Source organism: Amblyraja radiata, chromosome 24, assembly GCF_010909765.2.
Source record: "Amblyraja radiata isolate CabotCenter1 chromosome 24, sAmbRad1.1.pri, whole genome shotgun sequence".
NCBI lineage: Eukaryota > Metazoa > Chordata > Chondrichthyes > Rajiformes > Rajidae > Amblyraja > Amblyraja radiata.
The window spans coordinates 33,732,498-33,759,647 of NC_045979.1; the positions used below are offsets into that span (position 1 = coordinate 33,732,498).

At 41.4% G+C, this 27,150-nt stretch overlaps 1 protein-coding gene across 1 annotated transcript in view; it reads right to left on the reverse strand.

The window, feature by feature from the left end:
• Positions 1 to 3,920: 3,920 nt before the first annotated feature.
• LOC116986998 (polymeric immunoglobulin receptor-like) overlaps positions 3,921 to 27,150 on the reverse strand; it is a 76,829-nt gene continuing 53,599 nt past the window's right edge. The window contains exons 7-11 of the mRNA XM_033042881.1: positions 17,244 to 17,559; positions 10,682 to 10,730; positions 6,635 to 6,723; positions 4,757 to 4,803; positions 3,921 to 4,344 (exon numbers count right to left, since the gene is read on the reverse strand). Coding sequence (XP_032898772.1) covers positions 4,069 to 4,344; positions 4,757 to 4,803; positions 6,635 to 6,723; positions 10,682 to 10,730; positions 17,244 to 17,559 — 777 coding nt within the window. The 3' untranslated portion in view covers positions 3,921 to 4,068. The remainder of the gene's footprint in view (positions 4,345 to 4,756; positions 4,804 to 6,634; positions 6,724 to 10,681; positions 10,731 to 17,243; positions 17,560 to 27,150) is intronic.

Here is a 27,150-nt window from a genome sequence, read left to right on the forward strand (position 1 = left end):
TGAACCCTGGTTAGCAGCGTGGGAACTGCATGCTTGCAAACTAGCAAGCAAACCACAGAGTTAAGTCTATGGCACTTCCTCCCCGATAGTTTTGCAAACCGACTGTGAACATCCTTCCTTGTGTGTTGGTGGGAAGGGCTCCAAAGGCAGATCCTTTTTGCGTTGCATTGTGTTGCACAAACACAGAGCTACACAAGGCAGCTGTGCTCTGGACAAAACTGTTATGAATCTACTTATGGAGTGTGCAATTGGCAAGAAACCTTTATAGATACAGCATGGAAACAGGCTCTTCGGCCCACTGAGACCGTGCCTACCAGTGTTCACCCCATATACAATTTACTGTGCAAATTAACCTACAAACCTGTATGTCTTTGGAGTGTGGGGGGAAACGGTGCACCCAGAGAAAACCCATGCGTCACAGGGAGAACGTACAAACTCCATATAGACAGCACCCGAAGTCAGCATCGAACCTGGGTCTCTGGCGCTGAAAGGCAGCAACTCTACCGCTGTGCCACGGCGTTCTACCTGACCTGCCAGGTCAAGGTGCTCTCCCTGAGCTAACATTCTTATACTCTACATGTTCTTACTGAATACTTGAGAATCAGTGGATATAGTTTGAGAACCAGAGGACATAGGTTTAAGGTGAGGGGGAAAGATTTAATAGGAACCCGAGGAAATCTGGACAGGATAGGTTTACAGAGATATGGGCCAAATTTCTTTAGTCAAAGGGTGGTGAATTTGTGGAATTTATTCCTACAGACGGCTGTAGAAGCCAAGTCAATGAATATTTTTAGGCAGAGATTGACAGATTCCTGATTAGTGGGGGTGTTAGGGGTTATGGGGAGAAGGCAGGAGAAGATAGATCAGCCATGATTGAATGGTAGACTTGATGGGCCGAAAGGCCTAATTCTGCACTTCGAACTTATGAACCTATGAACATTGTTAGTTTGTGGCTTTCTGCTGCAGTCATATTCTGAGAAAAGTCTGAAATAGGGTCGTGACCTGAAATGTCATCTGTCCATTTCCTTTTTGTGTTTTGCTCAACCAGGAAGCACGTAAACCACAGCCAGGTGCAGCTCACACTCAATGTTTCATTCCATGGCACGTTGGCCTTTGATGTGTTTGTACATTGACTGGAAATGTGTTCAAAACAAATAAATGTGTATTGTAGGGTGAACAAATTAATGAACAAATATGCCAGCCCCCATTCGGTCCTTCATAACTACATCATGCATTGAAATCATAGCTTATCCTTCATGTCAATATCCAGTGCTAGTTCTATTTCCATAGATCCTTCAATATCTAAGAAACAGTTGTTCCCAGGCTAGATTGTATTGTAGTCATAGAGCAATACAATGCAGAAACAGGCCCTTCGGCCCAACTTACCCCTCCTCACTGCGTCTGGACAATTGAGCCAAGGAAAACCTCATCCCTTCACCTGCACTCTCCTGCACAGTAAGAACTTTGCATATTTCGAACAGAGTACCTCTAGAGTTGAGAAGAGGTCCTGTAGCAATGCTGCTGAGACCAGAATTTCCAATCGAACTTTCTTCTGCTACAGAAATTGCCTTTTTTGTGGGATGGTTTCTGTGGTCATGACGGTTGAATCTTCTTGGTTTCGGATCTCACCCAGAAATATGCAGTTCAGGCAGTGATGTACTCTGCCAGTTGGCACTGAGGTGCTCGTAGGCCATGTGCTCATTTACTGGGGAGGGACGTTGTAGATGGGAACATTTCACTTGGACTCTGGGCTTGTTTTCAGAAAAAAATATTTTAATTACAAATTGGCCAACTTTGGTTACACATGTCCTGGGGCTGATGCCCTCAGATACAACGCATTCAGTGCCTTTTAAACAACCACATCTACATTACCTTCCTCCCCTACGTCCACCTTGCATTCTCAGTGAGTACAAAAGATAAAGGAATTCATGTATATTACTCTGTTGTGCTGCTGCAAGTATATACTCTAAGACAATAAAACACTTTTGCTCACTTCTTGCACTGTAATAGGCTATAAAAGCTATGAATAGTTCTGCAGTTCCACGCTACATTACTCCCCTCCCTCTCCCCATTTCCCCCTTGGCTGTGCAGTATCTAGGGATGGGCCCACTTAAGATTTTATTTGCAACTGGTCACTGAGGCAGGTAAAATCCAGTCTTGACCAAGTTTCAGTGAGGCCCCTTACCCAGGCTTGAGGATCATTTTACATCTTGGGCTTATATGCCTTAGCCCATTATCCACTTGAACCCATTTTCTTGCTTGATCCATTGCCCCTTTACAGACTTGAACCCACAATATTTTGGCCCAGAGACAATGGGTTGTGGTGTGCTTAGGCTGACCCTTGCAAGGAATGATGATGGGAGGGTTGGGGAACTTGTGGGTGGGGGGGAATGAGGGTGGGTATAATAGGAATGGGAAGCAGCGCCATTTTATCATTTGTATGTATGATCTAGGCTCATTCATTATACTAGCGGATGAAAGAGATTGGTGATGGGAGCAGGCAATTTGGTTATTCAAGGCTACTCCACCATTCCTTCATCGCTAATCTACCTCTCCCTCCTTACACCATTCTCCTGCCTCCTCCCCATCACCCCGGACACCTGACGAATTGAACCAAACCGCTCAGAAATAGCTATAATAAATGCCGGTTTATACCAAAGACGAACCCAAAATGCTGGAGTAACTTAGATGGTCAAAAAACATCTCTGGCGAAAATGGATTGGTACTATTTTGGGTCAGGACCTTTCTCCAGACCATCTGAAGAAGGGTCCCAACCTCAAAGGCCTCCTATAACCATATAACCATATAACAATTACAGCACGGAAAGCAGGTCATCTCGATCCTTCAAGTCCGTGCAGAACACTTATTTTCCCCTAGTCCCATCTACCAGCACTCAGACCATAACCCTCCATTCCTTTCCCATCTATATACCTATCCAATTTATTTTTAAATGATAAAATCGGACCTGCCTCCACCACTTCCACTGGAAGCTCATTCCACACAGCCACCACTCTCTGAGTAAAGAAGTGCCCCCTCATGTTACCCCTAAACATCTGTCCCTTAATTCTCAAGTCATGTCCTCTTGTTTGAATCGTCCCTACTCTCAATGGGAAAAGCTTAGCCACATCAACTCTGTCTATCCCTCTCATCATTTTAAAGACCTCTATCAAGTCTCCCCTTAACCTTCTGTGCTCCAAAGAATAAAGACCTAACTTGTTCAACCTTTCTCTGTAACCCAGGCAACATTCTAGTAAATCTCCTCTGTACTCTCTCTATTTTGTTGACATCCTTCCTATAATTAGGCGACTAAAATTGTACACCATACTCCAGAATTGGCCTCACCAATGCCTTGTACAATTTTAACATTACATCCCAGCTTCTATACTCAATGCTCTGATTTATAAAGGCCAGCACACCAAAAGCTTTCTTTACCACCCTATCCATCTTATATATTTTTTTTAATTGCTGTTTTTTTGTTCCCTTTTTCCTTCCGCCCACAATATTTAATATGGAAAAGAATATGTGATTCTGTTACATTCTGTTTGTAGTTTGTTTGGTTATTTGTCTTTTTGCACAAAGACTGCGAGCATTGCCACTTTTCATTTCACTGCACATCTCGTATGTGTATGTGACGAATAAACTTGACTTGACTTGACTTGACTTACATGAGATTCCACCTTCAGGGAACTATGCACAGTTATTCTTAGATCCCTCTGTTCAACTGCATTCATCAATTCGCTACCATTTACTATGTACGTCCTATTTTGATTTGGCCTGCCAAGATGTAGTACCTCACATTTATCAGCATTAAACTCCATCTGCCATCTTTCAGCCCACTCTTCCAAATGGCCTAAATCTCTCTGTAGACTTTGAAAATCGACTTCATTATCCACAACACCACCTATCTTAGTATCACCTTAGTATCACCACCTGTCCAATTTCTCCAGAGATGCTACCTGACCTGCTGAGCTACTCCAGCATTTTGTGTCCATCTTTGACAAAGTATTGAACAGATTAACGCAGTAAAGCAAGTATTGCCAAAAACTCACACCAAATTAAAAATCTCTCCTAAGAAACGACAGAGGCATAGATTGACTCAGTGTTCTCTGGAGTCCCAGGAGAGTGGGGTTTCCGAATGCCCTTTGGGCAGTTGCGATGAAAATTGACATCTGCGTAGATGACAGCGTTATCAGCCACATGCTGCCTTGATCTCGTCTTCCTTTGACATTTCACTACTGCATACGTGATTTCACCTTCATTGTTATCCAAATGGTCACCTGCCCTGTTGTTTCCAAGTTGCTGCAGATTTGCATAAACGTCAGTCCCTTCCAACACTGTTATTTCCTAAAATGTAACACAATCCAATTTTACAACCTAATAGATTTGAAAGGTCCTCAACAGATGTCTATTACAAAGTAGGTCTCAAACTGTTCAGTGCACAGCCATTGTTGCTGTTTACAACACAAAGATAGTGCAGCACGGTGGAGCAGCGGTAGAGTTGCTGCCTGACAGCGCCAACAACAGGCTTGTAGGTTAATTGGTTTAGCATAATTGCAAATTGCCCCTAGTGTGTGTAGGATACTGTACATGTGCAGGGTTCGCCGGTCGGCCTAGACTCTGTGGGCCAAAGGGCCTGTTTCTGCGCTGGATCTCTTAACTGGAGTGGACTGGTGTTGCTAAATGGCCTGTGCAAACACAGATAATTCAATATTATATATTCTTCATCACTCAGAGAATTTATATTTCACATTTTTACCTGGGTTTCATTGTTGGCTTCACCGTGTGATGTATTGCACTTGGATTCTGGAAAATATGTTGTCGGTAGAGCCATATCAGGAACAGGTTTAAACATCATTCATTCATATATTTCATTCATTTGTTCTATGTACCTTCGAGATCTCTTGTTTCCCTTTCCCCTGACTCAGTCTGAAGAAGGGTCGCGACTCGAAACGTCACCTGTTCCTCTTCTGCATAGACGCACCCTGACCCGCTCAATTGCTTGAGCATTTTGTGTTTATCTTCATTGTAAACCAGCATCGGCAGTTCCTTCCAATGCACAGAAACATCTACATGTTGTGTGCAAGACCTTATATTTAGGTCAAAAGTACTGCACGTACGGAATAAGAATCCGCCCTGTTGTTCTGGTTGCTGTATCATATTCCCTGTGCTCTACCCATCCCTCCTAACAGATGCCTAAACCTACCCGATCTCCCGGTTGCTCAACACTTGAACTCCTCCCCCCATTCCCACACTAACCTTTCTGTCCTGGGCCTCCTCCGTTGTCAGAGTGAGGCCCAGCACAAATTGGAGGAACAGCACCTCATATTTTGCTTGGGCAGCTTACACCCAAGCGGTATGAACATTGACTTCTCTAACTTCAAGTAACCCTTGCTTTTCCCTCTCTCTCCATCCCTTCCCCATTCCCAGTTCTTTGACTGTCTTAATGTCTCCGACTACATTTTATCTCTGTACCGCCCACTCCCCTGACATCAGTCTGAAAAAGGGTCTTGACCCGAAACGTCACACATTCCTTCTCTCCAGAGATGCTGCTTGTTTCGCTGAGTTACTCCAGCATTTTGTGTCTATTGTCCTAACCTTATATGCTAAAACAGGTTTTTATCAGTGATAGGATCAGAATTATGGTATTCGGCCCATCCATCTACTCTGCCATTCAATCATGGCTGATCTATCTCTCCATCCTTACCTCTTTCTACTGCCTTCTCTCCATAATCCAGGACACCTGTACTAATCAAGAATCTATCCATCCATCTATGCCTTAAAAATATCTATTGACAGCCTCCACAGCCTTCTGTGGTAAAGAATTCCACAGATTCACTACCCTCTGACTAAATAAATTCTTCCTCATCTCCATCCTAAAGGATTGTCCTTATATTCAGAGGTCATGACCTCTGGTCCTAGACTCTCCCACTAGTGGAAACATCCATTCAACATCCACTCTATCCAGGACTTTCACTATTTGATCTTTCAATGAGGTTCCCCCCTCTTTTCCCTCTTTCCCTGTTGTATGATGGGTCTTGATCTGAAATGTTAACTGTTTTACTTTCCACTGATGCCCTCTGACTGAGAAACAGCTCAGTGAACTTTCACATTTTCATCGGCGGTGGAGATAGTTGGCAGCTTCAAGTTCATGGGCGTTCACATCTTGGATTACCTGTCCAGGCTAGACCTGCCCTGCCTCAACTACCTCCTCTGGCAGCTCCTGCCATATACCCACCGACCGCACAGTACTTCAACGTGCTTGTGCATGTGACAATAAACACAACGTTAACCTGATTTGTATTACAACAGCTAATCACACAAAGCATATTCTAACAGCTGAGAGGATGAGAGTATCTATGTAAATCTTACTTCTACCTAGCCTCTTAGTTCTCACGCATCTCTGCCATTTCACACCCAGACAGTTTCTGTACAATGATGTTCAAAGAACAGTTTTTGTCATCGAGTTACTATGATAGCATCAAACATGATAGCATTATTGATCATTCATGCTTCCTCCTACTCTATTACTTTAATGCAGGGCATTTGTTGATTAGAACAGAATTAAATCTCTTGACATTCTGCAAGGAACTGAGACATGTATTGTGAAATTATTTAAGGGAAATCGGAAACTCACCCTCAGTTTTACGCTTTCGGTACCAAAAGAAGGCAATGATGAGAATCAGGAGAAGCACAGTGACACCAGACACAACTATGTAATTGATCCTGTTGGACAGAGAATAGGGAAGGGTGAGACATGGCTCATCATTGATTCTTGGTTTTCAGTAAAGAACAAAAATCAAGCATTTATATGGCACCTTTCATGGTTTTTTTGAAGTGTGCAGCAAAGGAAATGCGGTGTAGAGTTTGTTTCGGTGGGTAATGCAGCAGCTAATCTGCTCACAGTAAGGTGACATTGACCAACGATCGTGAAACTGGTTGAAGAGCAATTGGATCCAACCATTAAGGAACCCTCCCTCCTCCTTCACAAACAATGCATGGGAACTGTTACACTCTTATTGCAATGATTAGTTGAGTTGAGTTTAGATTAGATTAGTTGAGTTTAGAGATACAGCATGGAAACAGGCCTTTCGGCCCACCAAGTCTGCATCAGTCAGCAATCCCCATACACTAGATCTGTCCTAAACATTGGAGACAATTTACCAAAGCCAATTAACCTACAAACCTGCACGTCTTTGGAATGTGGGAGAAAACTGGAACACCGAGAGAAAACTGGAGAAAACCCATGTGGTCACTGAGAGAATGAACAAACTCCGTACAGACAGCATCCGTAGTCAGGATCGAACACGTCTCTGGGGCAATAAGGCAGAAACTCTACCGCTGTGCCTCCATGCCACTGTTTTTGCAGTTTTCATATCTGACAGGCAGCATGCTGCCCCCCCCCCCTCAATACTGCAGTGTATTAACCAAATATTTGCAGCTATCATTGAAATCACCACTTTGTGAATACGGTTCTACAATCCTGGTCCAACCTCGGTGGAGAGAACACCAGGCCAAAGAGAAAACAGTGCACTTGGTTCACAACAAATCTCAACCCAATGCATTTACAACTCCATCTTCACCTCCACCAACATTGGGTTTGGACAGTGACTGTTCGGTTAGAGCTGTCTGGAATATGGAACATCTTCAACATATCTAGAAGGCGGCTCACCATGACCATCTCAAGGTCAGCAGTGTGACCTAACGTGCCTACCACCCAGGGTCATGTTCTAGGTGGAGACACTTCCTGCTGTTGGAGTGACTGACATTGATACTTTGACCAACTCTGCAAGGTGTTGCCATACGTGATATCAAAGGTGGTGCTTTAGCCCATAATTCACTATGCATTTTCCTATCAGTACCACGCCAGAGTAGGTCACAGCAAGGCAAAGCAACTATACTTGTACACCAGTCATTAAAAGTAGGCATGCAGGTGCAGCAGGCAGTGAAGAAGGCGAATGGTATGTTAGCATTCATAGCAAAAGGATTTGAGTATAGGAGCAGGGAGGTTCTACTGCAGTTGTACAGGGTCTTGGTGAGACCACACCTGGAGTATTGCGTACAGTTTTGGTCTCCGAATCTGAGGAAAGAAATTTTTGCCATAGAGGGAGTACAGGGAAGGTTCACCAGACTGATTCCTGGGATGTCAGGACTTTCATATGAAGAAAGACTGGTTAGACTCGGTTTGTACTCACTAGAATTTAGAAGATTGAGGGGGGATCTTATAGAAACTTACAAAATTCTTAAGGGGTTGGACAGGCTAGATGCAGGAAGATTGTTCCCGATGTTGGGGAAGTCCAGAACAAGGGGTCACAGTTTAAGGATAAGGGGGAAATCTTTTAGGACCGAGATGGGGAAAGCTTTTTTCACACAGAGAGTGGTGAATCTCTGGAATTCTCTGCCGCAGAAGGTAGTTGAGGCCAGTTCATTGGCTATATTTAAGAGGGAGTTAGATGTGGCCCTTGTGGCTAAAGGGATCAGGGGGTATGGAGAGAAGGCAGGTACAGGATACTGAGTTGGATGATCAGCCATGATCATATTGAATGCCGGTGCAGACTCGAAGGGCCGAATGGCCTACTCCTGCACCTATTTTCTATGTTTCTATGTTTCTATGTTTCTACTTGGGTTTGGCAACTATGCTCATCTCACACCATGGGATGAGGTTAGTGATGGAGAAGTCATGGTGAATACCGCAGGCAGTGCCCTCTGAAGGGCAACAAATGGAGGAACTTGTTCAAGAAGGAACTGCAGATGCTGGAAGATCGAAGGTACACAAAATGCTGGAGAAACTCAGCGGGTGCAGCAGCATCTATGGAGCGAAGGAAATAGGCAACGTTTCGGGCCGAAACCCTTCTTCAGACTGGAGGATGGAGGAACTTGTTCTTATCACCCAAGCATATACACAACACAATGAGATGTAAACCAGTGCAATTTCCCTTTTGGTGAGTTAACTAATATCTGGTTTGCAAGTTATATACATATTATGATAGAATAAGGTCATAAGCAATATGAGAAGAATGAGGGAATTTGGCCCATCAAGTCTACTCCGCCATTCAATCATGACTGATCTATCTCTCCCTCCAAACCCCACTGTCCTGCCTTCTCCCCATAACCTCTAACACCCGTACTAATGAAGAATCTAGCTATCTCTGCCTTAAAAATATCCACTGATTAGCCTCCACAGAATTCTGAGGCAAATACTTCCACAGATTCACCACCCTCAGACTAAAGGATTTTCTCCTCAACTTCTTCCTAAAAGAACATCTCATTCTGAGGCTGTGATCTCTAGTCCTAGAATCTCCCACTGGTGGAAACATCCTCTCCACATCCACTCTATACAAGCCTTTCACTATTAAGTATGTTTGAGGTCCCCTACACCTCCCTGGTTATCTCATCCTTTCCCATCCAATAGCTCTCCCCAATACCTTCCCTTTCAACCACAGGAAACGCAACATCTGTCCCTGTACCTCCTCCCTCGACTCTGTCCAAGGACCTCAACTGTCCTTTCGGGTTAGAGTTCATTTGCACCTCATCCAACCTCATCTACAGTATGAGGTGTGGACTCTTATACATCAGCAGGACCAAACGTTGACTGGGCGCTATATGATCTCCCAGTTGCTAAACACTTTAACTCCCCCACCCATTCCCACACTGACCGTTCTGTGCTGGGCTTCCTCCATTGCCAGAGTGAGGCCAGATGCAAATTGGAGGACCAGCACCTCATACTTCTCTTGGGCAGCTTACTGCCAAGCAGTATAAATGTTGATTTCTCTAACGTTAAATTACCCTTGCATCCCCTCTCTCTTTGTCCCTCCCCCACTCTAGTCGTGGGTTGAATTTCACTGTTGTCTTGTAGTGTCTTATTGTCTGTACAACTCGGTTTCACCTAGCCCACAGCTAACTATGGATCGTTTACTTTTCGTTGCTTTTTTGCATATCTTTCATTCATTGTTTTATATCTTTCTATATCACCGTCGATACCGCTCTCATTTCCCTTTCCCCTGACTCTCAATCTGAAGAAGGGTCTCAACCCGAAACATCACCTATTCCATTTCTCCAGAGACGCTGTCTGACCCGATGAGTTACCCCAGTTGTTTGTATCTATATTCAGTTTAAACCAGCATCTGCAGTTCCTTCCAACACAATGAAAGCAAAATATGCAGAACACACATAGACGGCACCTAAGTTCAGGGTCTTGGCATTGTAAGGCTGTGGTTCCACTGGCTGTGTCACTGTGCGTACAGATCAATACTCCAACTGGCGTTGAATGTCTGTGAATGGACGATACTGGCTGTGTCATTGTGTATTCAGATCATTACTCCAACCGGCCTTGAATGCCAGTGAACGGAAGACACAAACTGCCCCAATTGAAGCAATCCCAATCAAAACACCAGCAATTAGTACATGGCACCTTTCAACGGAAACAGAGTAGTTAACCTTGAAGGTAGACAAAAGTGCTGGAGAAAATCAGCGGGTGCAGCAGCATCTATGGAGCGAAGGAAATAGGCAACGTTTCGGGCCAAAACCCTTCTTCAGACTGATGGAGGGTCTGAAGAAGGGGTTCGGCCCGAAACGTTGCCTATTTCCTTCTCTCCATAGATGCTGCTGCACCCGCTGAGTTTGTCCAGCACTTTTGTCTTCCTTCGATTTTCCACCATCTGCAGTTCATTCATAAACAGTTTACCTTGAAGTATACTTGGATCTTTTTGAAGTTTGACAAGAATATTCAAGTCCTGTTGGAACAAGGAAATAAAAAATCAGTTTCACTGCTTTTCACTTGCAGTTGAACAAGAGCGCCTGCTTGTCCGATGTAAGGAGTTTATAGGCTTAATAGACAGGGCAATGTTTCTTCAGTGTAATTTACAGCAAATGGGAGACGTTGTCATGATAAGCTGGAGCACTGGTTTCAACACAGGTCGCCAATTGTATAGCGGTGCAGTGGCGCAGCGGTAGCGTTGCTGCCTTACAACGAATGGCCTGGGTTCGATCCCGACCACGGGTGCTGCCTGTATGCAGTTTGTACGTTCTCTTCTTCTACTTCTTCTTCTTGTAGGATTCCGGCAGTGTAGACGCTGCTAAGCGTATTACTGCCCTCCACAGGTCAAAGTTTGAACTAAATCCTTACATACAGTCCTGTAACTTGCAGGAATTGAAGAACAGCCCTGGATATCAGTTGATGTTTCTCACTGTGTCCAAACAAAGATGAAACAGAAAAAGCCTCAACTCCAAGTCCTGTCAGTCTAACAAACAATACTTCTCTTTCTACCCTGTACTTTTTACATTCTAGGAAAACATGCTTAACTGTCTCATTACTCCCACATTCACACAAGCCAGAAACATGTTTCCCTACAATGCACAAATAGTAATTTAATCCACAGTGTCCCAACCTCAATCTACACAGTTTAACTGAGTCCCTACGGGACAAAGATGTACAGAAACATATTTTCCTAACTTCAGATTGTATAGAAAAGTAGCGTCTACCCCTGACTTCCATTTCCCATCCTCTCTGCCATTCTTTTGTTATGCCCTCTTTAATTATTTCTCTCAGTTCCACTCTCCCCAATAATACATGGATATCTATTTCTCTTCTTAAACTCTCCTTTGCTATGAGGTCCACCTGCTCATTCCCCCTCACCCCAGCATGCCCGGGAACCCAGCAAAAAGTGATGTTACACGCAAACCCAATTCTAAAAAACACACTCATGATTTCATTTAGAATGTCAGGACGTGCTTTAGATTTCCCTACTCTTAAAGTTTCAAGAGCAGCTGCAGAATCAGAACAGATAATGACTTCACTAAAACTGGCTTCCTCAATCCACCATAGAGCCCATTGAATTGCCATTAATTCAGTCGTGAGAACAGAGCTTCCATCAGAAATGCGCCGGCCAATCTTCAACCCAAGCTGCTCCACATACACTCCAAACCCAGCTCTCCCACTAACTGGATCTTTAGATCCATCTGTAAAAACAATCAAAGTGCTCTCACTGATTGAATTAAGATATTCCACTATTCTTGGAGTCACCTCGCGCTTATCTTTTTCCTGAAGAAAAGCAAGCTCAATAAACAGTTCAGGAAGAACCCAATAGGGCACAGGTAGCCATATTGTATGCTCTATAATACCCCCTTGTTCCAAACCCAGCTTCTTAGCCCACTGATTTATAATGACAAAAAATGTGTTATATTTGTTACCATCATCTACCTCTTGCAACAAACACCTTGCTGGGAAGGTATCATTACACCCACAAAGTTTAGCCCAGTAATGTAACCCTAGCTTAATGCGCCTTAACCATAAGGGCATTTCTCCCATTTCAACAATCAGGGCAGGGACTGGGGAAGTCCTGAAGGCTCCACAGCAAAGCCTCAAAGCCTTTGCCTGCAACACATCTAGCCTAGCCAGAACAGTTTTAGACGCAGACCCATACACAAAACACCCATAGTCAAGAGAAGATCTGATCATGGCCTGATAAATTAGCAGCATTGTCTCCCTGTTGGCCCCCCACTCACACCCAACCAGACTTCTCATAACATTCAGAACTTTTCCACACTTCAACACAATTTTACCTACATGCACAGCCCAAGTCATACGCTCTTCAAACCAAACACCCAAAAACTTAAAAACCTTTACCTTCTCCAATAGAGACCCATACATATACAGCCCTAACTTAGGTAACTTTCTTTTAAAACCAAATACCATATATTTAGTCTTAGAGGCAGATATTTTAAAGCCCCATGTGTTCCCCCATTCCTCTACAGACACTAACACTCTTTGAATCTGTTTTAAAACAAACTCTACATTACGACCTCTTTTCCAGATGGCCCCGTCATCTGCAAACAAAGACAGACCAAATCCTCTCTCTAATTTACAAAATATGTCGTTTATCATGATATTAAATAAAACTGGACTGATAACACTTCCCTGCGGGGTTCCATTCTCTATTTCTACAGTCTCTGAGCTGACACTACCAACCATTACTTGTATTGTTCTATTCAATAAAATATCCTTAATCCAGTTGAACATTCGTCCCCTGACTCCCAAGTCAAAAATTTTAATCATTAATCCCTCCTTCCACAAAGAATCATATGCCTTCTCAATATCAAGGAATACACTCACTACTGTTTCCTTGCTTCTAAATGCCCTTTTAATATCCTGATCCAAAACTGATACAGACTCCATTGTAGACCTTCCATTCCTAAAGCCATTCTGTACATCAACAAGTAGTCCTCTGGTTTCTAAAAAATAAACTAGTCTGTTGGTTACCATCCTCTCCATAATTTTACAGAGCACTGCTGTGAGCGCTATAGGGCGATATGAACTAGGGTCAGATGCCTCTTTGCCTGGTTTTAAAATAGGGACCACGACCGCATGTTTCCATTCCTTTGGTAAATAACCCTCTGCCCACACAGTATTAAACAAAGCTAAGATTTCATCAAGTACAATATCATCCAGATGTTTAAATAACTCATACGACAACCTATCTCTCCCCGGGGTGGTATTTGCCCCAGACATAATTGCATCCTTCAACTCTTTTATGGTAAAAAACAGATTAAAGGTATTATCATTTACTAAACTCCTCTCCAGCTTCCACTGATTAACTGCCATCAGCTCAGTTCTCTTTCTACACCTCTCCACTCCCATGCTCTCTGATCTATGCACTGCTTGAAAACTGTCAACACACATGTCTGCTTTTTCCTTATTGGAGACTGCTACCACCTCACCCTTCTGCAACACTGGTAACAAACTTATTTTGTATACTCCTGACATTCTACGCACAGCTGACCACAAATGCCTTACTGGAGTTTCCGGGCCTAGCGTACCACAAAACTTCCTCCAACTATTCCTCTTTGCATCCTTTACAACTCGTCTTGCTACTGCCCTTAGCCGCTTGTACTCCATTGCATTGACCAAAATTGGATACTTTCTTAATTTTCAATAGGCTATATTCCTATTCCTTACAGCTTCATCACATTCTTTATTCCACCAAGGAACAGACATACGGGACCTAGGTTCCTGCTTCACAGGAATAGTACAACAAGCTGCCTCATGAATCATGAGACTAATGGAAGTATTCCAACTATCTACAGAACCCTCACTATTAACCTCTCCAACTAAACTTAGAGCCTTCTCTTGGAATTTATCCCATTTGGCCTGAAAAAAGTTATATCTAGGGACTTTCTTTTCCACTTCTCTCCTCAAATCCCTACCAAACCTACATAAAATTGGATAATGATCACTACCCAGTGTATATCTATCCATTACATCCCATTCACCAATTCTTGCTAAATTTGATGAAGCAATTGATAAATCTATGTGGCTGCAGGTGTTTCTCACAATATTATACCTAGACGGCCTTCCATCATTTAACAATACCAACTCATACTTGTCTAGAAATTCTTCAACAATAACACCATTTTTATCCCTGTGATCACTACCCCATAAAGGATTATGCGCATTAAAGTCTCCGATCCATATAACAGGACACCTTACCTTCTCCATTATCTCATCAAAATCTGACAATATCAAGGGTTGACAGGGGTTATAATAATTTATCACAGTGATAGAATTCTGGCCGCTCCTAACTTCCACAGCCAAAACCTCTAGATTAGAATTAATGTCAACTTTCCTATACTGCAACCCAGTCTTAACAAAAGTTGCACAACCCCCACCTGATCTATCAGACCTATCTAATCGCACACATTCATAACCTGGGATCACAAAATCTAGACAGGGCTTTAACCATGTCTCTTGGATACATATTAGTTCTGGTGCTTCTTTAAATTCATCAACAAATCTCTTTAACTCTTGACCGTTTCCAATCAGACTCCGGGCGTTCCATTGAAGTATATAAAACATTATGGTGTTAATGAGGATCCCCGTCATCCACCTCACTGACATACTCCATACTGCTAGCTCTCGACAACTGTGACCTCTCCATACACTGACTCTCCGTCATGTATTGATGCAACTTTTCTGGCAACTGCTTTACACTGAGGAACCTTTCAGCTGCCCCCACCACTAACCTGATGATATCTGACCGGTTAGCTGCTTTCTTAGCTCCTACCAGCACATCAGAAACAAAAGACAGAAATGACTCCTTATTAAAAATCAACATGTCAGATGGAAAAGCCGACGGTAAGTTTGGCACAGTGATCTGGCTTCCTAGCACCACTCTAGTCCCAGCGCTCACATCTCCGCGTTCCCTAGCCACCCTTTGAGCTGCCTCTGCATATGACACGTTGTTCTGATCCTTCACTTCCTGCACTCGCTTCGCCTGAACAAAGCGCTCACAACCACGAAACCCTGCTGCATGATCCCCATCACAGTTAGGGCACTTAGGAGCCTCTGCCTTGCAATTTTGTATTACATGATCTCCACCGCACTTTGCGCACTTTCTTTTACCCCGACAAGACCCAGCAACATGTCCAAACCTCTGACAGTTATAACAGCGCAACGGTGGTCTAATGTACTCCCTCACTTGATACGCCATACTCCCAAGAAACACTCTCTGTGGCAGTACTCCATCTTTGAACGTAAGCAGGACTGGCGGGTCCCTGACTCCATTCCTACTCTTAAATCTCACAACATCAGTTACCTGGGCCCCCTTAACATTTTCTAAGATCTCCTTCTCAGACAAGCCATCATACATCCCATAGACCACTCCCTTTATTCCCGGCTGTCTTCCTCTAGGGACCAAACTCTCCACCTTGACCACCAATTTCCCCACACCCCTAGCATCATTAAACTGTTTTCTGTCTTTGCAACAAACTCTTAACATCCCATTATACAGAATCTTAGCCTGAAAATCCCTGCCTATCTGGCTCTCCAAAGCGGTGGTAATTTTTAATGGATTCACTGCTCTAAATCCTGCATCTCCTTGATTTACTCCTTTAACTTTAAACAGCACGACGAATTCTTCAATAATTCTAGTTCTCCTAACTTTACTTCCTTCGTCTCCTGACATTTCGGGTCTTTCGCTCGATGCCTCTCTCTTAGAGCCCCCCTTTTCCTTACCTACAGTCTGCCACCCACCACCCTCAGCCCCACCGCTCTCTGAAGCCATGGGCCTCTAGAATCTCCGAAGTGACTCGAACGACCTCCCGCAGCTAAATCCCCTCAGGTTGAGCAACTTTAGCCTCTCTCTGGTGTCGGCCGCAGAGAGCACCACTTGTGCGCACTCTGAGAGACGTGCAAATTCAAGTTTTCTTGTACGTTCTCCCCGTGACCTGCATGGTTTACCTCCGAGATCTTCGGTTTCCTCCCACACCCCAAAGACGTACAGGTGTGTAGGTTAATTGCCTTTGGTTAATATCCCTAGTGGGTGTAGGATGGTTAATAATGTGCGGGGATCGCTGGTCGGCCCAGACCCGGTGGGCTGAAGGGCTTGTTTACGCACTGTACCTCTAAACTAAAGACGTGCAGGTTTGTATGTTAATTGGCTTCTGTAAATTGTCCCTTAATTTAGAATTGTCCCTAATTGTAGAATTGGTGTACCGGTGAAAGGCAGCTGCTTCCACACAGGAGAGGGACCAGGAAGCTAATACAGGTGTTCCTGTAATGTCCCTATGAGGGACATAGATAGGGTACTTTGTGGGAAATCAGCACAGCAGATGTGCATAGACGTGGAGAACATAGCGTTGAGTTTAGGAGTAGAATATTTGGAGGGTATCTGAGCAAGAAATATTTTTAAACCTAGATGGTGAAGGCACTTGAATTGTCAAGTCTGAGAAGACTATGGATGAGGAGCTGGTAAAAATGGGATAAGTATCGATGGCACTTAATGGTAACACAGTGGACCAAAGCTGATAGTTTATGAGTTAACTGTGGTCATATTTACTGATAATTTCTGTTCTCTTCCCATATTTGAGTGTCGGTCATGTGGAGATGATGGAAAGTGAAAGTGCTTGGACTGATGTCACTGCAAACCTAGTTTAAAGCTGTGTAAACATAAGAGGAGGTTCTAGCCGGGAAGCCGGCCTACACCAGCAATGGGACATCTATTTCTGGAGACCAGCAACCAACTAATGACAAATGGGCCATAATTCCATCATATTAATCTTGATAAGAATTAAATAACGTGCATGGATTTCAAGGTGTCGGGGGTTATGTGGAGAAGGCAGGAGAATGGGGTGAAGAGGGGTAGATAGATCAGCCATGATTGAATGGTCTATTTCTGCTTCTATCAGATGTGATCCTATGAGCCACCCTGCCCCCACTTCCCCTTCTTCTCCTCATTCTCTCCACTACTTACCAGTGCCGTTGATTTCCACTAGGAAACTGCAGGGCACGTCACTGCTGGAGATGGACACGTTGACCATTTCACTGGATTTTGATCCAAGTTTATTTGAGGCTGTGCAATAATATTGATGGTGCTGGTGTTTGAAGGATTGACAATGTAGATCCAGGGTATTGTTGTCAGAGATCTTTGAATCCCCAGATGGGGTCTTTTCATACCAGCTGTAGCTAATGGGAAGGGATCCCCGGACCGACTCACAGGACACTGTCACTGAACCCCCGCGACAGGAGAAATTGCCGGGGATCGTAGCTCCTACCGCGGGGAATGTGGACTTTAACATCGTGAAGCCCGCGGTCTCTGGTAAGAGTCCCATGGACTCGGGAGCTCCATGCAGTGGAGAGAGTTTCAACTGGCCCGATGTGGGAGTTTCGATCACCCCGACGGGGACTTCGATCACCGGCTGCGGAGGCTTTGACTGCCCCGACTGCAGATGGTTTGTCTGCCCCGACCACGGGAGAACAAAGAGGAAGAAGTTTGAACTTTATTGCCTTCCGTCACATTGAGGAATATGGAATCCACTGTGTTGGATGTTGATGTTAACTTTTATATGGTTGTGAGTCTTGTTGCTTTTCACTTAGTTTGGCTGTATGGTAACTCAAATTTCACTGTACCTTAATTGGTACACGTGACAATAAACTGATCTTGAAACCTTGAAGATGGTTAAGTATCATACTACAGAGGAAAGACATTGAAAACCGGGGTAACAGTGGGTCAGACAGCATCTCTGGAAAAAAGGAATAGGTGATGTTTTAGGTCGAGACCCTTCATCCGACAGAGTCAGGGTAAAGGGGACCCAGACTCACTACTACAGAGGAATATGGGTGATCGGCTGCTTATTGAGCAGGAGGAAGGTAAATAGTGAGATTGGTGTTGGCTTTTTAAAAATCGAAAAAGAAACATAGAAACGTAGAAACATAGAAAATAGGTGCAGGAGTAGGCCATTCGGCCCTTCGAGCCAGCACCGTCATTCATTGTGATCATGGCTGATCATCCCCTATCAATAACCCGTGCCTGCCTTCTCCCCATATCCCTTGACTCCACTAGCCCCTAGAGCTCTATCTAACTCTCTCTTAAATCCATCCAGTGATTTGGCCTCACTGCCCTCTGTGGCAGGGAATTCCATAAATTCACAACTCTCTGGGCGAAAAAGTTTTTTCTCACCTCAGTCTTAAATTACCTCCCCTTTATTCTAAGACTGTGGCACCTGGTTCTGGACTCGCCCAACATTGGGAACATTTTTCCTGCATCTAGCTTGTCCAGTCCTTTTATAACTTTTTATGTTTCTATAAGATTCCCCCTAATCCTTCTAAACTCCAGTGAATACAAGCCTAGTCTATTCAATCTTTCCTCATAAGACAGTCCCACCACCAAAGGGATCAATCTCGTGAACCTACGCTGCACTGCCTCAATCACAAGGATGTCCTTCCTCAAATTAGGATGTCCTTCCTCAAATTAGGATATAAGTGACCTAGATTTGGATTTGCAAGTCACAAGTTTGAAATAAGCTGATGATGCAAAATGAAATAGCATTGTGACTTGCTGGCGGGATGGACAGACATATGGCAGAAGGTAGACATAAAAAGCTGGAGTAACTCAGCGGGTCAGACAGCATCTCTGGAGTAAAGGAATAGATTACGTTTTGGGTTGAGACCCTGCTTCAGACTGAGAGTCAGGGGAAAGGGAAGCGAGAGATATAGACGGTGATGTAGAGAGATATAGAACAAATGAAAGAAAGAAATGCTAGAAAGTAACGATGATAAAGGAGACTGGCTATTGTGAGCTGTGGTCTAGATGAAACAAACCAGTGTTAGTTGTGGTCTAGATGAAAAAAACTGTAGTTAGCTGCGGTCTACATGGAACAAAAATTGTTAGCTGGAGTCAAGATGAATAAAAACATTATTGGCTGTGGTCTATGTGAAAAAAACCATTGTCAGCTGTGGTTTTGGTGAAAACCATGTTAGCTGTGGGCTGGATGAAAACATTTGTTAGCTGTGGTCTAGGTGAAACCAGCATCTGCAGTTCCTTCCTAGACATATGGCAGAGAAATTAGGTGATAAATTTCTTTATTGCAGAGAAATGAGGTGATACATTTTGAATACTTAGGGGCAACATAGAATAGTCTGAAGAAGGGTCTCGACCCGAAACATCACCCATTCCTTCTCTCCAAAGATGCTGCCTGTCCCTCTGAGTTACTCCAGCATTTTGTGTCTATCTTCAGTTTGAACCAGCATCTGCAGTTCCTTCCCACACAGATACTATTTGAAGGCACACAAAAATGCTGGATAAACTCAGCGGGTGCAGCAGCATCTATGGAGCGAATGAAATAGGCAACGTTTCAGACTGGTCTGAAGAAGGGTTTCGGCCCGAAACGTTGCCTATTTCTTTCGCTCAATATATGCTGCTGCACCCGCTGAGTTTCTCCAGCATTTTTGTGTAACTTCGATTTTCCAGCATCTGCAGTTCCTTCTTAAACACAGTTACTATTTGAAAAACGGGTGTGACCATCGGGTGGCGCCGCGAGCCGGCAGCCTCGCCAGCAGCTGTCCATCCTTTCGACTGAAGAAGGGTTTCGGCCCTAAACGTTGCCTATTTCCTTCGCTCCATATATGCTGCCTCACCCGCTGAGTTTCTTCAGCATTTTTGTCTACCTTTCATTTTCCAGCAGACGCAGTTCCTTCTTAACCATTTAACAATATAAAGATATGGTCATTGGGGTTATATTAAAACCCACAAACCTGCACGTCTTTGGAATATGGGAGGAAACTCACGTGATCAGAGGGACAACGTACAAACTCAGTGCAGACAGAGACCCAGGTCATTGCCAGGATCAAACCTGGGTCTCTGTCGCTGTGAGGCAGCAACTCGACCGCTATGCCACTGTGCCTTCCATTTGGAATTTGAATTTACCTTGATTTTAAACATCTCCATCAGATCACTTTGCAACCTTCTCTGTTCTCAGGAGATCAATTGTTCGCTCTTCGCTGATCAATTGTCCTGAAAAGGTTTAAATCCACCGGACTCATGTCCTTCATTCCTAAGTTACTTTTTCTAAATCCCTTCTGTACCTCTCTAACAATTTCACAACCTTCCTAAAGTTGTGACCACAATTGTGACCAAACTCATATTTTATAAATGGAGGCACACGAGACTGTAGATGCTGGAATCGGAAGCAAGAAGCCTGGTGCAGTCATTTCCAATGCAGACCCAAAATGTTGACAATTTATTTCTGCTTGTAGACTCTGCTTAACCCATTTAGTGCCTTGAGCAGTTTTTTTGGCTCTTACATGTTTCATAAAGTTTCATAACAACTCATATTCTATGTATCAGAGTTAATTCATTTTTTTCAATCAATTTCCCAATTCACTGTTATACGGTTTACTTAATAATAGTATTCTGTTTTTTCTATCTATTTTTCAACGCACTTCTTTTTTCTTCCTATGGAGGTTCAATAGACGGAGGAGATGTAAAATAACGTTAACGGGACGGTTACCCCACACCCAAAACCTCAAGGTATTTAACTACGCCACATGAATTAAAACTAGCAAAACTAATTAAGAATGCAAGACATTAGGGAAAGAAAGAATGGAGGAATCATATTTTGTAGTTGGAACATTAGGGGGGCGAACGAACCAATTAAAAGGGGTAAGATTATGGCTCAATTAAATCTTTAAAGGTGGATATTATGTTTTTACAAGAAACGCATGTGAAATTACAAACACAGATGAGACTAAAAGCAAACTGGATAGGCCAAACTTATTATTCGTCATTTACTTCTAAAGCTAGAGGCACGGCTATTATTATTCGGAAAGGTATACCATTTATATTAAAGAACACTATATCTGATAAAGAAGGAAGGTACACTAAAGTGGCAGGAGAAATTTATTCTACACCACTGACTCTGATAAATATTTATGCTCCAAATTTTGATAACCCCCAATTTTTAAAGAAAATCATGGATATAATAGATGAGTATAATTACCAAAATGTAATATTAGGGGGGGATTTTAATTGTGTTATAGATACATATTTAGATAAAACAATAAAAGTAAGGAAGAGTAAGGTTAAATCTAAAACTAGTGAATTTTTAAACATATATATAAAAAACACGAATATAACAGATGTATGGAGAATAGTCAACCCTACGGGAAGGGAATACTCGTTTTACTCAGCGGTACATAAAATTTATTCAAGAATTTATTATTTCTTAGTGGACACAAAATTAATTCCTTATACGATTAACCCTAAATATCACAATAGTATTATTTCTGATCACTCACCATTGACCTTTACTTTAAAACTAGAGGGAACGCCAGGTATAAAATCGTTTTGGAGATTTAATACACTGTTAATTAATAATTCACAAGGTTATGAGTATTTAAAACAACAAATGAAATTATTTTTTGATACAAATGAGACACCAGGCATTTCACCATCTTTATAATGGGAAACTTAAGGCATTTATACGTGGAGTTATAATCTCATATCAAAGTTACCAAAGTAAAAAGAACTCCATGGAACAAGAGAATTTAGAAAAGGAAATTAAAATATTAGAATTAGACAACGCAAAAGACCCAACTATAGATAAACATAATAAGATTACATTATTGAAATTTAATCGAATATTATCGGCGAGTAATAAGATTATTTCAGATCATAAAACAGGCACAGTTTGAATTTGGTGATAAACCACATAAACTTCTAGCTAGACAATTGAAGAAACAGGAAAAGGAAAAGACGATTACTAAAATCAAATTCGTGAATGGGGAACTATTAACGTTACCCCAGGATATTAATAAAAGGTTTGCACAATTTTATCAAAACTTATATACGTCTAAAATTAAAATAAAAGACAATAAAATTGCAGATTTTTTAGATAATTGTAATCTGCCAAAATTGGATATTTTGGAACAAGAGGAATTAGGAGCACAGATCACAAGGGAAGAAATAAGTGAAACAATAAAAGAGCTGAAAAATGGGAAAACGCCAGGACCAGATGGTTTTAATAATAAATTCTATAAAGGTTTTCAGGAGTTAATGGTACCACGGTTACTTAAATTATATATGTATGCCTTTACCGAAAATAAATTACCAGAAACATTAGCCAAATCCACAATTACACTAATACTTAAAAAAGATAAGGACTTAGAAGAACCGGGCTCATATCGAGCCATATCACTCCCAAATACAGATCAGAAAATTTTAGCAAGAACTTTAGCAAGAAGATTGAGTAAATATATTAATAAATTGATAAATCCGGACCAAACGGGGTTTATACCTAAAAGACAATCATCTAACAATTTGAGACGCCTTTTGAATATAATGTATTCATACAAAACGGAAAAGGAAGACTTATCAGTTACATCTCTGGATGCAGAGAAAGCATTTGATCAGGTAGAATGGCAGTATTTATACAAAGTATTCCAAAAATTTAATATGGGAGAGAATTTTATCAGATGGGTTAAATTACGATATGATAAACCGATGGCAAGAATACTAACTAATAATATATTATCTTCAAAATTTCAATTATCGAGGGGCAATAGGCAGGGCTGTGTTTTATCACCCCTGCTATTTGCACTTATGATAGAGCCGCTTGCTGAAACGATAAGAAGGCATCTGGATATTCAGGGATATAATACTAAGGATACTAGTAATAAAATATCACTATATGCAGATGATATATTTTATATATTACAAACTCTCAAACGAGCATCCCGAATCTATTAAATTTAATAGAGGAATTTGGCTCTTTCTCCGGTTATAGAATAAATTGGAATAAAAGTGAAATTATGTCATTAAAACCCCAGAAAGCGAATCACCTATTAAAATTTCCATGTAAAATTGCAACGGAAAAATTTAAGTATTTGGGTATTCAAGTTACTAGAAGATATAAATCATTATTTAACACTAATTTTATACCATTATTAAATACATTTGATTCCCTGATTAAATTTTGGAGAACGCTCCCACTATCATTAATCGGCAGAATAAACGCTATAAAATTGATAGCGCTACCACAAATAATATATTTATTCCAATCTATACCGATATATACACCAAAACACTTAAAAAAAAATTAGACTCGAATATTTTTAATTTTATTTGGGATTATAAAGCACATAGAATGAAAAGAAATCACTTGTGCAAACCCAAAGAGGTGGGGGGATTTGCACTACCTAATTTTATATACTATTATTGGGCAGTACATATTAAGAATATACAGTGGCTTGCAAAAGTTTTCATACCCCTTGAACTTTTCCACATTTTGTCACGTTACAACCACAAACTTAAATGTATTTTATTGGGATTTTATGTGATAGACCAACGCAAAGTGGTGCATAATTGTGAAGAGGAAGGAAAATTATACATGGTTTTCAAATTTTTTTACAAATAAAAAACTGAAAAGTGTGGCGTGCAAAAGTATTCAGCCCCCTGAGTCAATACTTTGTAGAACCACCTTTCGCTGCAATTACAGCTGCAAGTCTTTTGGGGTATGTCTCTACCAGCTTTGCACATCTAGAGACTGAAATTTTTGCCCTTTCTTCTTTGCAAAATAGCTCAAGCTCAGTCAGATTGGATGGAGAGCGTCTGTGAACAGCAATTTTCAAGTCTTGCCAGAGATTCTCAATTGGATTTAGGTCTGGACTTTGACTGGGCCATTCTAACACATGAATATGCTTTGATCTAAACCATTCCATTGTAGCTCTGGCTGTATGTTTGGGGTCGTTGTCCTGCTGGAAGGTGAACCTCCGCCCCAGTCTCAAGTCTTTTGCAGATTCTAACAGGTTTTCTTCCAACATTGCCCTGTATTTGGCTCCATCCATCTTCCCATCAACTCTGACCATTTCCCTGTCCCTGCTGAAGAAAAGCATCCCCACAGCATGATGCTGCCACCACCATGTGTCACAGTGGGGATGGTGTGTTCAGGGTGATGTGCAGTGTTAGTTTTCCGCCACACATAGCGTTTTGCATTTAGGCCAAAAACTTCAATCTGACCAGAGCACCTTCCTCCACATGTTTGCTGTGTCCCCCACATGGCTTGTGGCAAACTGCATACGGGACTTCTTATGGGTTTTTTTCAACAATGGCTTTCTTCTTGCCACTCTTACATAAAGGCCCGATTTGTGGAGTGCACGACTAATAGTTGTCCTGTGGACAGATTCTCTCACCTGAGCTGTGGATCTCTGCAGCTCCTCTAGAGTTACCATGGGCCTCTTGGCTGCTTCTCTGATCAATGCTCTCCTTGCCCGGCCTGTCGGTTTAGGTGGACGGCCATGTCTTGGTAGGTTTGCAGTTGTGCCATACTCTTTCCATTTTCGGATGATGGATTGAACAGTGCTCCGTGAGATGTTCAAAGCTTGGGATATTTTTTTATAACCTAACCCTGCTTTAAACTTCTCCACAACTTTATCCCTGATCTGTCTGGTGTGTTCCTTGGGCTACGTGATGCTGTTTATTCACGAATGTACTCTAACAAACCTCTGAGGCCTTCACAGAACAGCTGTATTTATACTGAGATTAGATTACACACAAGTGGACTCTATTTACTAATTAGGTGACTTCTGAAGGCAATTGGTTGCACTGGATTTTATTTAGGTGTATCAGAGTAAAGGGGGCTGAATACTTTTGCACGCCACACCTTTCAGTTTTTTATTTGTAAAAAAATTTGAAAACCATGTATAATTTTCCTTCCACTTCACAATTATGCGCCACTTTGTGTTGGTCTATCACATAAAATCCCAATAAAATACATTTACGTTTGTGGTTGTAACTTGACAACATGTGGAAAAGTTCAAGGGGTATGAATACTTTTGCAAGCCACTGTAATTTATTAGTTGGATAGTCTGCTCAACAGTTGGAATGGATAAGAATGGAGAAATAGGATTGCGCCCCCTACGATCTAGGAACGATCATCTTTTCCCCAATAAAGCTGAATAATATGTCATGTAAGAAGAATCCAATTATACAAAATACAATACGAATTTGGAAACAAATAAAATTAACTTTAAAATTAAGAAACTTATCAGTGCTAACACTAATAGTGAATAACCCAGTATTTAAACCATCTGGTATGGATAAAACATATAAACAATGGGAAAGAGTGGGAATTAAAAAGGTAGGTGACTTGTATGAAATGGGAAATTTATTATCATTCCAACAACTAAAATCAAAATTTTAATTGAATAACAATCAATATTTTAAACACCTACAGGTATGTGATTTTATGAACAAATATATACCAAGATTCCAAAGTATAATTTTAGACCCACTGGAAAAAGTAATGAATATCAAGGCGGAGTCAAAAAAAATAATATCATACTTGTATAACATTATTTTAAACATAGAATTACCATCAACAGAGGCAATTAGAGAAGACTGGGAAAAATAATGAATGATAAAAATCTCAAAAGAAACATGAGAAAAATATTTGATACATATACATAAATGTTCGATCAACGCTAGACATAATTTAATTAAATTTAATATATTACATAGATTATATTATTCCAAAACTAGGTTGAATAAATTTTATCCAAATATTTCTCCCATTTGTGATAAATATCTTTCTCAAAATGCCAATATTACGCACTCATTTGTATCTTGTACAAAACTTTTTAAATTTTGGTGTGACATATTTGATATATTCTCACAGCTATTTAAGACAAAAATGGAACCTAATACTGAAATGATTATATTTGGAGTAAGTGGAGATGGGAACAAATTAAATACACACCAAAACTCATTTTTCAATTATGGGTTAATAACAGCAAAAAAACCTATACTTAAATTTTGGAAAAATGCTAATATACCAACATTTAAAATGTGGATCAGTAATATGCTGGACACAGCACATTTGGAAGAAATGAGACTCCTCCTAATAGACAAACAAGCCCAATTCTTAAGGAGTTGGTCCCCATTTATTGATTTCTTGGATTCATGTGGTGACATAGTATCATGAAAACTAAAAGTTTCAGGTATGGGTGAAAGATGATTTAGAATATAAAAAACTCATCTTGTGGCGACTGAATAATCTCCCTCCTGCTTTCCTTCTTCACTTATTCCTTTTTTTCACTTTTTCTTTATCTGTTTTTCACTCTGTTATAAATAAATAAATTCCCAATCTACTCTGGAACTTTCAAGGAACTTGGCTATTAAACATTCTGCAGAAGCCTTGTTTTTGTACCTTCCAGTTTATATTGCCACTTGCAATACTGACCATAAAATAAGCCTGAAGAAGGGTCTCGACCCGAAACGTCGCCTATTCCTTCGCTCCATAGAATCTGCCTCACCCGCTGAGTTTCTCCAGCATTTTTGTCTACCTTCGATTTTGCCAGCATCTGCAGTTCCTTCTTAAACATAATGTAATGTGTTACATTTTTTATTAAATTTTATTGGCCAAAGAATAAACGTATGAAGCAACTTAGAAAATATAGGAAGGAACAATTGTTTGTTAATTTTATATAGTGTGGACGTGTAAAGATGATTACAATATTGTTCTCATTACCTTGCTAAGATTAAGATCAAATTTAGTATTTCACTGCCTTTAAACCTAGCTCTTCGAAACGACAATCAGGAAGTGGTTTGTATTCTTTGCAAAACTGTGTTCTTCTTGGAAGGCAATTGTTGAGCAATGTGTCAATTAATGCTGTAATGTGTGAGGCAAATACAACTGCTTGTTCTTTTTGTAAACAAGCTTTTGCAGTTAATTTTTTCTATTTGTTCTCCAGGCATGCTGTCTAACCCACTGAGTTACTCCAGCACTTTGTGTCTTTTGTGTAAACCAGTATCTTCGGTTTCTTGTTTCTACATTTTGATGGGTCTGAAGAAGGGCCCCGACCTGAAACATCACCTATCTATGTTA